The sequence below is a fragment of the Rhinatrema bivittatum genome, chromosome 1 (assembly GCF_901001135.1).
Source record: "Rhinatrema bivittatum chromosome 1, aRhiBiv1.1, whole genome shotgun sequence".
In the NCBI taxonomy this organism is placed as follows: domain Eukaryota; kingdom Metazoa; phylum Chordata; class Amphibia; order Gymnophiona; family Rhinatrematidae; genus Rhinatrema; species Rhinatrema bivittatum.
In genome coordinates this window covers 498,567,071-498,583,095 of record NC_042615.1, presented here as the reverse complement: position 1 = coordinate 498,583,095, position 16,025 = coordinate 498,567,071, and the positions used below count along the sequence as shown (strand labels likewise).

The window sequence follows — 16,025 nt, the reverse complement described above, 5'->3', positions numbered from 1 at the left end:
GTTTAGTAAGACTAGGAAATAGTTGAGAGAACAAGACCTATAGATTTAAACAAAATTCTCCTCCTGAATGTGATTAATAACATTGCTTCAGACAATGTGCAACAATGGCAGTAGGAGCATAGGAGCTGGGATGGCTCAGAGGAAGAGATACATGAAAAATAACTTGGTTAGGAAATCTTGACCTCCTTTGCAAAACTAGTCAGTCTCAGTTTCTTGCAGAATTATCAAGCAGATTTAGAATACAATGTCTGCTTTCCAGGAATTAGCATCACTACAACCAAGAGAGCAGGAAAGAAAGGGGGAAGAAAAAAAGAAAGAAAGAAGAGGGGAAGAAGAGATGTGCAAGAGGAAAGGAAAGAGTGTGATGTGTATAAACAAGATTCCGAGAACAACTTTTCCCCAGAGCAGCTCAGGTAAAGACTGGAAATCTTACAGGTTCCAGAACAGTACCTCTCAAATACCGGTACTGAGAAAAGCTCTTCCTGCGATAAAGCCTTTAGCGCATCAGCCACCAATTCACATGGAGGGAGGCTATCTAAGCAGCTTTTCACAATTTCTACTTGACCTTAACCCAAGACCTAGTACACTTAGCATCCCACAGAAGACAATTTTATGAGTTGGCTTATAAAAGATTAGGAAATGGGAACATTCAATATGAGATCCCTGGAGTACTGTCCTTCCTTAGCCACGTTATCTGATGCAATAAAGAGACTGAATGCCATATTGGCGGAGTAAAGGGAGGAGGGCAGGTGCCAGGACTAAGCAAAACTAACTCTTTCAGCTTTCTAAGGAAGGAGCGCCCATTGGCCCTCTCCCCCTCCCTATTCACCCCCTGAAATCTTGTACTGGATAGATGAGAATGGGAACCTAAAGTTAATAACAGAAGGTAGTGACTTTAATCAAGGTAAGACCTTTGTATTTGGAGTATGTGAGAAACAAGCATCACAGTGGTGGGCAAGGAAGATGTTACCACAGGGCAATAGGATAAAAGTCATGGCTTATCTCAGAGAGCGTGAAAAAGCTGAGTGTTTATATCAAGGTAGGAGAGGCAGGGTGAAAGGTTGAGATGGAAAGCCCTATGCCAGCAAGAGCCTGGTGCTAGAATGGGGAAAATGAGAGTTACGTGTGCTATAGTAAATGGAGAAGCTCTGATATATTTCAATATGAAAAGTTAATAGAAAATACCAACCAGAGAAGGCCTTACTCAAAGAAAAAAAAACAAAAAAACTTGCCTGTAACCTCAGGGGTAAAGCAGAGAAGCAAGCTATGAGAGAGAGAGCCAGAGAAAAATCAGCAATAGTTTAGTTCTTGCTTCCTCCGACTCTTTTCAATCTGAGCTTGTGACTATTTTGGCATTCTTTTGTCCCTATGTCATACCCCTTCAACAGCTTGAAGGAAGATGCAAACAGAAAAGAGAATCAGCACAGAAAACATCATATTTAAGAGATCTGTGTGGAAAGCTCATGTTGTACATCTTTTTTGTTGGGGCTTAAAAATAAAATAAAAAAATAATGATATCACAACCTAAGTTCATCAGGACCAATACAGCTGCTAGAAATGCACACTCTGGAGGCAATCGGCTTCACAGTTTTGCAAACACAATGGGTAATCTGAACCCATGGAATTTGCTGCAATATGAAGACAAAACTATGCAGATAAATATTTCTTTCATTATTGCCTAATGAAAAGTTACACACAGAAAATTGTACTTGCTTTTTCTCCTGAGAATGTTTCCCTGCTCTCTGTGGGTAATTTCTACTGAAGGGGGAACAGCCATCTAGTGCTTACAGCAACAGGCTGAGACCCAGAGAAATCAGCAGTCAAATCCCACTGACACTTCTTGCGACATTGGACAAGTCACGTCACCCTCTATTGCCTCAGGTACAAACTTAGGGCCTCAGACACAGAATTGAAGAAAAGCCTTGGTAAATTAGACCCTGAGATCGTAAGCTCACTGAGGACAAGGAAATACCTACTGCATCCAAGTATAACTTGCCTTGAGCTGCCAATAAAAAGGTACAAGCTAAAACCAAATTAAAAAAAAAACCAAAAAACAAAAAACAAAACTATGTATGCTGTTTCAGATAGAAAAATTACTCCCAGAGAAACCTCTGGGAGTAATTTTTTGTTTGGCGATAATGAAAGCTAAACTACCCAAGCTGTTTCCTCCCCCACCTAAATTCCACCCTCAGGAACCCCTCAAAACAATACAGGTAAAAGTATGCATGTTATAGACAATGCATGTACCTGAGGATGGGAAATAATCAAAAAGCCTATTTCCACAGGTAAAACTGTTTTATCCAAGGAAATGGCTTTGATAACTCTCCTCCCCTTGTATAATTTGATGTGTTGTGTTGATCATTCTATCATGCTCCAAAAAAAGCAAGTTTGCTTACTGTAAATGGAGGTCTCTGAAGACAGTAGGATGAACTGTCCATGACACATGGGTAATGCCATCAGATAGCACTGAATGGACCCTTCTCTCTTAGCTCACAGAGCTTTTGCACTACTGAGCATGCGTGGGAGTTCCTGCAAGTGAGCTGCCTCATAAGCCCTTTTGCAATGCAGCAAACGGAGGTAAGAACATGGGCAAAACAATGTCTCAGTTCAGATGAGAAACCAAAACTACTTTTGGCGGAAATCTGGGGTCAGTGCAGAGCACTATTCTGTTGTGGAAAAACTGCAGATACGATGAGTAATGAACCAATGCCTGAAGCTCACCAACTCTTCTAGCCAACTAGGAACACTATTTTCCAGGTGAGGAACTTAAAGGAAGCCAACTAAAAATTTGTAAGGTGATTTCATTAATTATGTCAGTACGGGAATGATGGCTTAGCAACTGGAGTTCGACATTAAAGGATTTATGGATATCTGTTTTCCAATGTAAGTTCATGCTCTTGAGAAGTTCCTAATTGACTTCAGGTAGTTAGCTCCTTCCTGGGTCAACTGAACTGCTGGATGCATGGAGACAATAGGCACCACAGAGTATATCAGATCTGGCATCCCCATACAAAGTCCTTGCTCAAAGAGATAGTACTGAGATAAGGACATCAAGATGGAGGGAGGTAAGCCAATGAATTACCCTCAGAGCCCCTCAGTGATTGTTCCTGTCTCAAATGCATTGCAGATACAGATGGAGTCAGGTACCAGTGCTCTGACTGTGCCAGGGCACGGAGCATTGATAGACCTGAGGCTGAACCTATCAAAGTGAATAACCGCATTGGTTGAATGAGAGCCTGATGCATTGACAGGGAAGCAGGGCCAGAGGTCCACTACACCACGAGTGCCAGGGATCCATGTGCCCATAGCACCAAAGACCACTGCGTCGACAACACTGGATTGTTCATGGGACCGATTCTGATCTCAACTTTGGGTGCCAACTGCACCGCTCACTCTGACGCATGGCGCTTCTTTTTCTTATGCGTCAACAAACCCCATGGGGCTCATAAAGGCTTCACAGACCCTTATTCACAATGCTTTCTCATCTTACTCGATCCGGTGGAGTGATGGATTTGGGAAACAGTATGGCATAAGGGGGAGATTTGTTCAAGGAGCTCCTGCTCAACTTGACACAAGACAGCCCAAGGAGGTCCTGCTCTGAGAAGAGTAATGACTTCGGCTTTTCACCAACCTGCAAAGTTCTTCCATCTTCCAGGCCCTCTGGGATCTCAGTGAAATCCGTCCACAGTCACAGCAGTTAGCTATTTATAGCAAATATCTTAGCCATTGGTGTTAGACATCTTTTATCCACACATGCAATCCTTAAACAACTAGAGGTGACCTTTTTAGAGCTGGACATTTTTTTTTTAACTTTAGATTCTCAAAGCAAGTTAATGAGAAAAAGACTATAAAGTACAAAACAAATTAGAAAGAGAGAGACGTTACATGTCCGTGCAGAAGCTCAGACAAAAAAAAAGACTAAGGGGCTCTTGAGGCAGCACATATGTGGGACTCCTGCACATGCTCAATAGAGCAAAAGCATTCTGAGCTATTGGTTGATATCAACCATGTATCATGGCTAATTCAGCCACTTGTTGACAAAGAACTGCATTTGTTGAATTTTTGGAACATTTGGAGAGCAATATTCAATGCCATTCCACAGAGTGTTTTACCCATGGAAATGGGCTCTTTGAAAAATGCTCACTCTGTATGTAGATAATACTACGCACAATGTCAAACAATGTGCTTTTTACCAGCATTATGTGAAAGCATCCCTGCAGATAGAGGTAGATCAGAGAAAGCAATAATACATCTAGTTTTGCATTTTCAAAACTAGTCATATTGGTTTATCTGTAAAAAGGACCCAAGAAAAAGCACATACAGATCTCTGTGGGTATTTTTATTGTCCCCTTAAAGATTGATTTTGTTTCCTTGAGCTGAATTTTCATTAATTTTCTGCATGTTTCACACAGGTAAAATGTATTTACCTGTATACCATGGCCAACCTCAGAGTATAAAAGTATGCATGCTGTATAACACACTTTTGCACACTGGGAAAATTGTGTATGCTGACTCAGCACACATTCATCTACCCAGTAAGTAAAGTGTATGTGCTGTGCAACAATACACATTTTCAGTCACGGAGGAAAAGTGTATTTCCAAGGTGGGGGTGGAAGGTTGGGGGCGTTAATGTTTTTTCCTGGAATTTTTTCATGGGCCCTTAAACTAGCATGAATTATATTATGTCTATGCTTATAGTTACTCCTCTTTGATGACTCTAAAGATACTGAGAGCTATAAACTAAATACAGATAACACAAAGTAATCTTATAAGAATACCACAGTGTAAAGTCAGTGTCACAATATAACAGAAGGGGGGGGATAAAGAACTTTTTTTTTTGCATGTTAACAGTAAGAGAAAGGCTTGTTTTCTTGTCCAGTAAATAATAAATTTACAGGGAGCACAAGGGCCCTATTTCCCAAATTAGTGGGTGTATTTTGTCAGATATTTTCTGATGTGTATTTTTGTTTGGATTTGTAAATGATATACATGTATACACTTATCTAGCAATTTGTATGCCTTTGTTCTAATCAACTGTAAATTAGCCCTGCAATAGCAGAATATAAATCCAAATTATAATAACAGGGTCACCTTACACAAGTTTGAATCAAAGAATTACAAGCCCTATATTCCTATATATTCTATATGGTTTTTGCCAAAAATTTAATTCCAACCCCCTCCTACTCAACTGCAGCACAATGAATCAATTTGACTGCCATTCCTTTCAATGAGGCGTTAAGGATTATGAACTGATAATGCAAGACAAATGGGGTTAGTGCCACCAAACCAGAGATCAATGTGGTGGTCTGGGATGCAGAAGCAATAAGGGAAAATGGGCTGAAGTTTAAGCAAACACAATAACAAGATCTGATCCCTGCCAGGGGTCCATAGTTTAAAATAAATAATTGAAAGAAACACCCACCACTATTGGCAAAAAGCTTGTTTAAAAATAGATCCCCACTTCTCTCAAGGGCATCACAGTTTGCTCTCTAAAGGCCAATGTCTACTGCATTAACTCATTACCAGTTTCCAACCTTTTCCTAGCCCCAACACAGTCCTATAAGACATTTTGTTTGGCACCTAAATACTTTCCTAGCATCAGTAGTCCAAAAGCAGTAATCACTTGCAAATAGCACAGAGGATCCTCAATTGCAAACGAAATGATGGAAGAGACAGATCAACTGAGGTCTATAATATTGCATTTAACAAACTAGATAGTCCTTACAATCTTATTTGCCAAAAGATATGTTATCATCTGAAAGAAGAATACTTGAATCTGACCTATAGTGACCTGTTCTCTCTCCTTTCAGCAGGATCCGTGCCCTAGAAAACCGATGGTATGAATCATCTAGTTGGGAAAGAGGACTAAGTAGTCTAAATCTTAAAGTGCCAATTAACATTTTTTTTTTTGCTAACTTCCTCATTCTTTCATCAATTTGAGGCTTCCATAGGTCTACTAGGTGCAATTTCAATCTGAAATATTTATAAGTAACAGTGCCCACCATCCAGTGCCCTCTCACCTCATGTCCAGCGTAAAAGGCAATCTCCTCCGAATTGGCCACCACACGAGAATGCATATACCTCAACTCGCCCTTCCGACGCGCTTCCTCTGCCACCAGCTTGCCAAATTTGGGCGAGCAAGCACGCAGCACCTTGGCAGTGAGGAAAACAACCAGGCCAGCAATGGCAGAGGGCCAACCTGCGTTAGCACCCATGGTCCTAGCTGTGCTGATGAGGGTATAGGTAGTGACAGCCACGTCCAGGACAGGTTTGGTTAAGTTTGAATAAAGGTGAGCCACGGAGCCAGCAAATGCTACCAGGTCCTCAGTCAGTGATTGATCAGGGTTGCGCAGCCGACCATCCATATTACTAACCCTGTAGTAGGTCTGGCGGGCAAAGTAAAGACGGTAAGCGTGAGCCACTAGGCGGCTGCGGAAAGCCAAGCTGAGCTGACCCTCCAGATAGCGGATGACACTGTTGATGAAAGTGGCTGGCAGGGCGATCAGCAGCCATTTGACCAGCTGCCAGGCAAAGCTAGTCGGCTGCTTCTTGACGATGCAACGGGCCAGTCGTCCATCCAGCTGGGCCACATACACCGAAAGGAAGGTGCGGGAAATCAAGGCTGCTGAGTGTAGGACTAGCAGTCCCAGTTCCTTACAGGCCAGCCTAGGAAACAGCAGGCGCAACAGGCGGAGCAGGCGACGAAGGAACTCTCGGTTCACACCCGTGGACTCGTAGCCCGGGCAGCTATCGTTGGCCACAGCCACTGTTGCCCTGGAAAGAAGCCCATTGGGCGGAGGGGGCTTAGGGGGTGACAGCAGCAAGCGCTTCAAGGAGGGGTACAGCCTTAGGGCCCCGTAGGCTACAAGGGCCAACGCCGTTGCCTGCTTCAGAGTAGCAGTTTTGGGTGCCCGGGTAGAGCACGCAGGCATTTGCATGGTAGCCACCACGTTACTCCCTCAATGATGCGCCCCTCCCCCACCCACTCACTCTTCACCCGTGGGCTATACGCCCGTGTTACCTTCTCACTGCCCCCACCCCGCGCGTGTTATTGGCGCGCGCGTTTTTTTCCAGAACCGACGCCGAGACCTCCGAGCAAGCCAATCAGCACCGGCACATCAGAGAGCTGCAAACCGCCACCGTCACACGCAGCCACTCAAAGCGGCGTCGTGCTGGTGCCCAGCGTCACCGTCTCGCGCCTCAGTGGCGCACTGATGCTAGCGCGAGGAGCGAAAAATAGCCCCCAGTCGAGCCCATTAGAGTATAAAGAGCGGGGCGGCGGCTAAAGGCAAAGGGGAGGGAAAGAGCAACGGAGGGCGATTCCGCCAGCCATACCCACTGTTGCCGGATGAGAAGTAGCCTAATAAACGCAGCGAAAGTAATTCAGAGACGGGCCCGTGCGGTTATGGAATCTAGTCTTGCCCGGTTTTTGTTTTATTTTTTTTTCTCTCTTGCTGACTAAACTGCCAGTTCTCCCGAATTACATCCCTCGTCTTTAGCAACGGCCCCCTAAAGCGTTGGGAGGAGCTTGGGACAGGAGGTGTGCCGCAGAACTTCCGCAAGGATAGGCTTTTAAAGTATCATGGCGTTTGCCGGTTGACTTCATGTTTATTCTGCTTATGCCTAATATCGGCTCTGGCCTTTCTATTCCTTATGCGCACGCTCGGCCTCTACCCGCCTACCGCCGTTTTCAAAAGTACGCATGCTCCATGTCTTATATTACGTTATCAATCTTCTTTACGGTACTTTTTCTATCCAATCCCATATGGTCTAGCGGTTAGGATTCCTGGTTTTCACCCAGGCGGCCCGGGTTCGACTCCCGGTATGGGAAAGGTACTCCTTTTAGCTCCCTGCATTTACTTTGGAAATTCAGGTAAAATTAGTATTAAAATTGTAAGAAGTAAAAAGCTATTTATATTTATGTCCAAATGGTCTTCTTTCTTATAATAAATAAGGAGTCAGTGATGTTAGTTTTTTAATTGGGTATGTTGTAAATTTCTATGTGTTTTTTTTAAATATTTTCTGTTACATGTAATGTAATTGCCCAGAGACCTTAGTTGGAGGGTGCAAGTTTATAAATATAAGAAAATAAATTTTATATATATACATATATACACACACACACGTGTGTATATTATTATTTTTATTAAATGGGCCCTTACTTGCCAGGTTCTTGCCCCCTGGTCCTACCTAACCATGATCTGACAGTGCTTCTAGTCTCATTCTGCTGCTTACGAATCTGAGTACATGTTTTATTATAATCCTGAATATTTTATTTATTATTTATTTATTTATTTGTTAACTTTTATTTACCGACATTCGTGAAGCACATCATGCCGGTTTACAATGAACTCAGGCGGGAAATACAATAAAACAATATAACATTAATAACAATAATACAATGAACTAAAGGAGCAATAAAATAAGGGAGGATAGGGGAAGGAGAGGTGGGGGAGGATAGGCAGGGGAGGCAGGACAAGGGGGGGGAGGGAGGGAGGGTAGGGGGGTAGGAGGGGAGGGGATGAGGAGGGGAAGGGGAAAAAGGCAGACAGATAGATGAAGTAAAAAACAAAATAAAATAAAATAGAATAGAATAGAGGAACTATGTACAGTTGCAATTATGTACAGGTACCATTAACTTAAGTAGTACTAAGGAAGTGTTGAAAAACCGGCCGCATTAACTGGGCGACGGTATTCACTAGGATATAGTTTATTTATTTGACTAGATATTATTTATTTCTGAGACTAGATATTATTTATTTCTGTGTTAGCCATGTCTCTGGCTCTTCCTCCTCCCAGTTCATGTGCCCCTGTATTATTGTAACTTTTATTCACTTGTTCTCTCTTCGCCTATTGTTCATGTTGATGTTAATGTTTTTGCACCATTGTTTCTTGTAAACCGATATGATATGATTGGTATCATGAATGTCGGTATAAAAAAGCCCTAAATAAATAAATAAATTCTGCATCTTTGCTATGGAAGGCCAGAATGTCATGCTTTGAACTTATGATGCTACAGTGATCCTCACCATTCAAAATGCTATACTGAAATCCAATGAGAGAGAAGACTGATGCAAACTCTCCACCCCCACCCCAGATCTCAAAATCTCACTCCCTTTACCTCCTCTTCTCTCTCTAACCTCAGGGTTGTGCAAGGGTGTTAGGTGCCCTAGGCAAACCTTACAACCTTACAAACCCTTCTCCATCCAACCTTCACACACAAACACAAATTATGCATTTATAATAACAGATTTTGCATGAAAAATTACATCCTGAACTAAAAATTTAACTTATAACCAGGGGCGGATTCCCGATGACGACCGGCCTGGGGATTCGCCGCCCAGGAGATACCACGTGGTCTGCCGAGCACAGCTCTGTCACAGCCGCATTCGGCAGACCACGTGACTAGAGCGACCGGCCCACCGGGGGATGCCCGATCCCCCGATAGGGCAATCCACCCCAGCTTATAAGAGGTATATTATATTACAAACATTATTGTAGTGACAACCAGACAACCATGCAAAAAAGACACTTGGAACCCATATAACATTAAGCCTATTGTAAAAGCAAGTTTGCCTATCGTAAACAGTGTTTCCATAGATAGCAGGACGAATTAGCCATGCTGTCATGGGAACTGTCTATCAGGGCCCAGGAGGCAGAGCTTCTAAGTAGAGTTCAGAGCTTTGCTCTGTACGGCTGCACGTGCCTTCCCACGCAGAAAAACAGACTCTCTTCAGTCTGTGATTAAGCAGTTGATGAAATAAATATCGTATGGCGACTATCCAGGGAGGTGGGTCAGCATGGCTAATTCATCCTGCTATCTACGGTAAGCAAACTTGCTTTTTCTCGTTGATAGCAGGGCTGAATTAGCCATGCTATCATGGGAGTCCAAAGCTCCCGATCACGCTGTAATATGCTAACACTGTCTGAATGAGTGATCAAAAGAATGGTGGATAGTCACCTGTGTAATCACATAGATATAGCTTATAAGATGACTCGTCCCAGTTTGGCGTCGTCCGCTGTCTGCTGATCCAGGCAGTATTGGGACGTGAAAGTGTGTAAAGAAGACCATGTTGCTGCTTTGCAAATGTTTATGGAGGGTACATTTCACAGATGTGCTACTGAGGTTGCCATTGCTCGCACTTGATGCGCATTAGGATGAGAAGAGAATGTCAATTTATTCTTATGGTAACAGAACTGAATGCATTGGGCTATCCAGCTAGATATAGTCCTCTTTGCAACCGGAAGACCTGGAGCGTTTGGGTTGAAGGAAACAAATAGTTGGGACGCTCGTGTCTCCGAGTGTGTTCTTTTTTTGTAGTAGGCTAATGCCCTTTTACAGTCCAACATGTGCAACAATCGTTCTCTATCATTTTGATGAGGTTTGGGAAAGAACGTTGGCAATTGAATGGATTGGTTTAAGTGGAATTGGGATACCACTTTTGGAAGAAAAGATGGATGCGGCCGAAGCACTGCTTTGTGATGATAAAATTGAAGATAAGTGCTGTAATGCACCAAAGCTTGGAGTTCGCTGACTCTTCGCACCGAAGTTACTGCGATGAGGAAAACTACCTTCCAGGTAAGGTATTTGATGTGCGCTGAATCCAGTGGTTCAAAGTGTGATAGCATTAGTTGTTCCAAAACTAAATTGAGATTCCATGGAACCGGATGTTTAGAAACTGGAGGCCGGAGATGGGAAAGGCCTTTAAGAAAATGTAATATGATAGGATGAATCGAGATAGGTTGTCCTCGATGGGGTCGATGATGGGCCGCTATTACACTGAGGTGAACTCTGATAGATGAAGTTGCGAGGCCTGCAACATATAAGTTGTGTAGATAGTCCAATAAACATTCCGGTGAACAGTCCAATGGATGTATGCCTTTAGACGAACACCAGGTCAAATATCTTTTCCATTTAAATCCATAATTCCGTTTTGTGGATGGTTTTCTGGATTCAAGAAGTATACTTTGCACAGACAATGAGACGCCCTGTTCTGTCTAGAAGAGCCGCTCAATCTCCATGCTGTTAAGTGAAGAGAGGTGTACATCAGGTGTACTAGCATCCCCCCCGTCTATGATAACAGATCTGAACGATCTGGCAGCAAGATTGGATCTGCTACTGATAGATGTAGAAGATGCGTGTACCATGGTTGTCGCGGCCACGCCGGTGCTATCAATACTAATTGAGCTGCATCCTGAATGCATTTTTGTAATGTCCTGGTTATGAGGGGTATCTGAGGAAACGCGTACATGAGGGGTTCTGTCCATGGGAGTAGGAATGCATCTTGCGCCGTTCGATGGTCGTTAGGCCAGACCCAGCAAAATCGAGGGACTTCGCATTGTTCTCCGTGGCAAAGAGGTCGATCGTTGGTAATCCCCATGTTGCGAAAATGGTGTGTGCTACCTGTTGACTGAGTGACCACTCGTGAGGGTTGAAGATGCGACTTAATCGGTCTGCCCGAGTGTTGATGGCTCCTGGCAGATAGGTCGCTGGAAGGTTTATTGAGTGACGAGTAGCATGATCCAGAATCTGCAGTGTTTCCTTGCAGAGGGACCATGAACCTGACCCTCCTTGTTTGTTGATGTAGAACATCGCAACCTTATTGTCCGTATATACCATGACTCATTGACCTTTTAAGTGTGGGAGGAATGTTTGAATCGCGTTTCTTATCACTCTGAGTTCTAGAAGATTGATCTGTAGATGTTGTTCGTGTGTGGACCAGAGACCTTGCGTTTGTAGCTGGTCCAAATGTGCCCCCCAGCCCTTGCGAGAGGCATCGGTAGTGAGAACTACGTTGTGAGGAGGGGTACTGAACAGAGCACCTGGTAAGAGTCTGTTTCCTGAGCCACCACTGTATATCCCATAGCATGGGGAGTATCAAAAACACCTTCGTCGCTAGTGGCTGCAAGTGTTGCGTCCACTGTCATTTGAGCTCCCATTGCAGGCGACACATATGCAGCCTTGTGTTGGGAAAAGTGTGAATGGCTGCTGCCGTATGGCCCAGTACAGTGAGGATTTGGTGTGCTGAGGGCCTCTTCATTAGCCCGATGGAGCGAAAAATCTTTTGCATCTCCAACTTTCGCTCTGCCGGTAGGAAGGCTCTGGTTTGAATGGTGTCCATACAAGCTCCGATGAATTGAAGAGATTGTGTCAGGACTAATATGGACTTCTGAAGATTGACTACAATTCCCAAATTGTTCAAGCATTGAAATGTTTGGTAAAGGTAGTTGTTGAGAATCTGTGGTTCCGACACCACTGGGAGCCAGTCGTCGAGGTATGGAAAGATTCATATGCCCCGCTGTCGGAGGTGCGCCACCACCACTGCCATACATTTGGTAAAAACTCTGGGGGCCACTGAAAGACCGAACGGGAGGACTTTGTACTGATAATGTTTGTCCCAAAATTGGAAGGACAGGTACTGCCACGAGGATTGGTGGATAGGTATATGGGTATAGGCATCCTTTAAGTCTATCGAGCACATCCAATCCTTGGGTTGAAGAAGTGGTAGGATGGTTTTCAGTGATACCATCTTGAATTTTTCTTTGACTAGGTGTTTGTTCAATTCGCGTAGATCCAGAATGGGACAGTGACCACCTGTCTTCTTGGGAATTAGGAAATATGGTGAGTAGAATCCCTTGTTACGAGCAAACAGTGGAATAGTTTGAATAGCTCGCTGCTGCAGAAGGGATGTTATTTCCTGTTGTAACTGATTCTGATGGTTTCGGGATGTTTTTGTGATTCGATATGGAAGGTCGGGTTTGGTGGTGAAGTGTAATTGGTACCCTTGCCTTACTATTTCCAGGACCCACTGATCCGTTGTTATGGCCTCCCAGTGGTTTAGGCATAATGTTATTCTGCCTGATTGGTTCTGCGGCAGTGATGGTGGTACCCCGTCATTTGAGGTTGTTGTGCCTGGGATCGTTGCACCCTAGGTCTACCCCTTCTATTCTGTAGCGACTGGTTGTGAGTCCGCTGAGGGGGATTGTACGTACAAGTCTATATTGCTGATACTGTTGGAAAGGTACCACGGCCATCTGCACAGAGTACCACGGCCATCTGCACAGAGTTTCGGACACCACACTAAACGCTACTTGCATCAATCCAGCCCTCGCTAAGTTTGTACCTAGCCTTTCCCAGTTTTCCACCCTATATCCCCCTATTCTTCTTCCACATACCTCAAGACTCACCCAGCAGTTACTGAAGACTCCATCTACCACCCAGATTCTCCCTACTTTCTCCTACACGACACCACAGACCTCCCGAATTTCACCCAGCATTCCGGAGTATTCAACCACCCCACAGACCTCTTGAGCATTCAACCAGCACCCTTCCAGCATTTAACCAGCACTCATCCATCATACAACCAACATTCAACCAGCACTCAACCAACATTCATCCTGCATTCAATCATCCTTCTGCCTTCTAGAGCAATCATCCTGCACCCTTGATATTTCAACCAACCACAGACGTCTTGAGCAATCATCCAGACGCGCTCAGTACCGTCTTCAGCTCCTCCGTCTTCAGATCTCTACTCAGACCCTATCAACAATCGGTACAAGCTTCACCAGCTCTCATCCGAAAAACTAGCTCCCATGCACACACTCGCTGTACCAATCATTTATAACCAAAAAAGATACTTCAAAAAAACCTCACCACACCAAATCTCATTCAAAAAAGAATTATTCCAATCATGACATCACCATTAAACCAACTGTTAGGACTCACCCTATTATACTTAACACTTATCAATGCGCAATCTCTCTCGAAAAAAACGCATCTCATCTACGACTATCTAACATATTCAAAACCGGACATTTTCGCAATCACCGAAACTTGGATGAAACCTGAAGACACGGCTTTAATCAACCAACTCCCATTACACGAATACAATCTCTTCTCCATTCCCAGACTCAAAAAAAGAGGCGGCGGTCTGCTTCTAGCCGCCAAAAAACAACTTGGGCTGTCTCCAAAGATCTCAAACTCATCTACCTCCCTGGAACTAGCAATATTCAAATCGAAACTACTCCAAATCGGCCTTATATATGCCCCGCCAGGAAGCCTGGAATCTGACCCTTCACCGCTCATTGAACTCCTGGCTTAACATATCAACACTGACTCACCCGCTATAATTCTGGGAGATTTCAACCTCCACGTGGATAAAACTCCCCAAACTTCCAGCTGTGAATCCTTTCTCACCACTCTTAAACACATGGGTTTCAAACAAATCATTAAAGGACCGACCCACAAAGCAGGCCACACACTGGATTTAATCTTCATAAATGAAAGCTTTACTCCTATCACATCTACGACTTGCTCCACAGTCCCTTGGTCAGACCACAAGTTGGTCTCCACAACTCTAAAGCACACCCAACCTATCCTCCCACCATCACAAAAAACCACGTTCCAATTCAGGAAATTATGCAACCCTGAAACACTCACCCCGCAATTATCCTCTGCTCTAGACCATCTAGACCTCTCGGATGCTAACTCAGCCACATCTTCCTGGATAAAAATAACTAAGAAAGTAGCAGACCTTACATGCCCGATAACTACCAAAAGTAACCATACTAATTCGAACAATAGGAAACCCTGGTACACCCCACAACTTAAAAACCTCAAACAAGAACTAAGACGGCTGGAACGCAAATGGCGAAAAAACCCTTCCCCATCAAACTTGGGGGCTTACAAATCTCTCATGCACCGATACCAGATATCCATTCTACAAACTAAGAGAGATTTTTTCTCAAAAAAAATTCACCACTTCATATTCGACCCTAAAGCACTTTTCTCTATTGTCTCATCTCTCACCAAATCTCCACCCATACCCATCCCAGACGATCAAGCATCCAACAAAGCTTCAGAATTAGCCACATTCTTCAAGAAAAAAATCACGGATCTGATCAGACCATTAAATGCCAACAACCCCACTCTTCCTCCATCATCCTACTCACCTCTTATTCAACAGAACACGAGTCTAGAAACTTTCAAACCGACTTCTTCACTAGAGATTGAATCTATCCTAAAGAAAATCAAACCTGCCTCTCACCCCTCAGATGCAATACCCACAAATCTACTCATCGCTTGTTCCAACCGTCGCCAAACCGATTGCCAACATCATTAACTGCTCACTTATGCAAGGCTTAGTCCCCGAACCGCTGAAACTCGCAATTTTGAAACCACTTTTGAAAAAACCGAACTTATCTCCAGACGACCCTGCCAGCTATCGCCCGATCGCCAATCTCCCTTTCATTTCCAAAATTTTAGAAAAAATAGTTAATAAACAACTTTCAGAGTACTTGGACGACAACAATATATTATCCCCCTATCAGTTCGGCTTCCGAAAAGCTCGAAGCACAGAATCTCTCCTAATCTCCTTAACAGACACTATTCTGCTAAATCTTGAAAAAAAACAACCCGGTCTACTCATTCTCCTCGATCTTTCAGCCGCATTTGATACAGTCAACCACCTAACGCTCCTAGATAGGCTATCGGACATCGGCATCAAAGGCACTGCTCTGAACTGGTTCAAGTCTTTTCTACTTAACAGATTTTACAAGGTCAAAGTCAACAACAACGAATCACACCCCATCCACTCTTCCTTGGGAGTCCCGCAAGGCTCATCCTTATCCCCAACCCTCTTCAACATTTATCTATTACCGCTCTGCCAGCTCCTCTCCAAACTAAAACTTACACACTACATCTACGCAGACGATGTTCAAATATTTATCCCGGTGACCGAATCCTTGCATAAATCACTAGATCTCTGGAACAACTGCCTCCAAACCATTAACAACCTGCTCACGAGCCTTAATTTGATTCTCAATCCCAGTAAAACCGAAATTCTCCTCATCAACCAAGACAGCAGTCACGCAATAACTAACACACTCCCCACAAGACAACCATCTTTCTCGTCTCAAGTCAGAAACCTCGGAGTCATAATGGACAATCAACTCAACCTCAAGAGATTTATTAATAATACCACTAAAGAAGGTTTCTTTAAATTGCAAGTCCTAAAAAGACTCAG

General features: G+C 43.7%; 1 protein-coding gene and 1 non-coding gene across 2 annotated transcripts in view; one reads left to right on the top strand and one right to left on the bottom strand.

Moving 5' to 3' along the window:
• The window catches only part of ABCD1 (ATP binding cassette subfamily D member 1), a 161,642-nt gene extending 154,023 nt beyond the window's left edge, over positions 1-7,619 (bottom strand). Inside the window, exon 1 of the mRNA XM_029609328.1 lies at positions 6,021-7,619. Within this exon, the coding sequence (XP_029465188.1) occupies positions 6,021-6,938 (918 nt within the window). The 5' untranslated portion in view covers positions 6,939-7,619. The remainder of the gene's footprint in view (positions 1-6,020) is intronic.
• Positions 7,620-7,759: 140 nt separating this feature from the next.
• On the top strand, positions 7,760-7,831 carry TRNAE-UUC. The gene has a single exon. It is a non-coding gene; the product is annotated as a tRNA-Glu (tRNA).
• Positions 7,832-16,025: the final 8,194 nt, after the last annotated feature.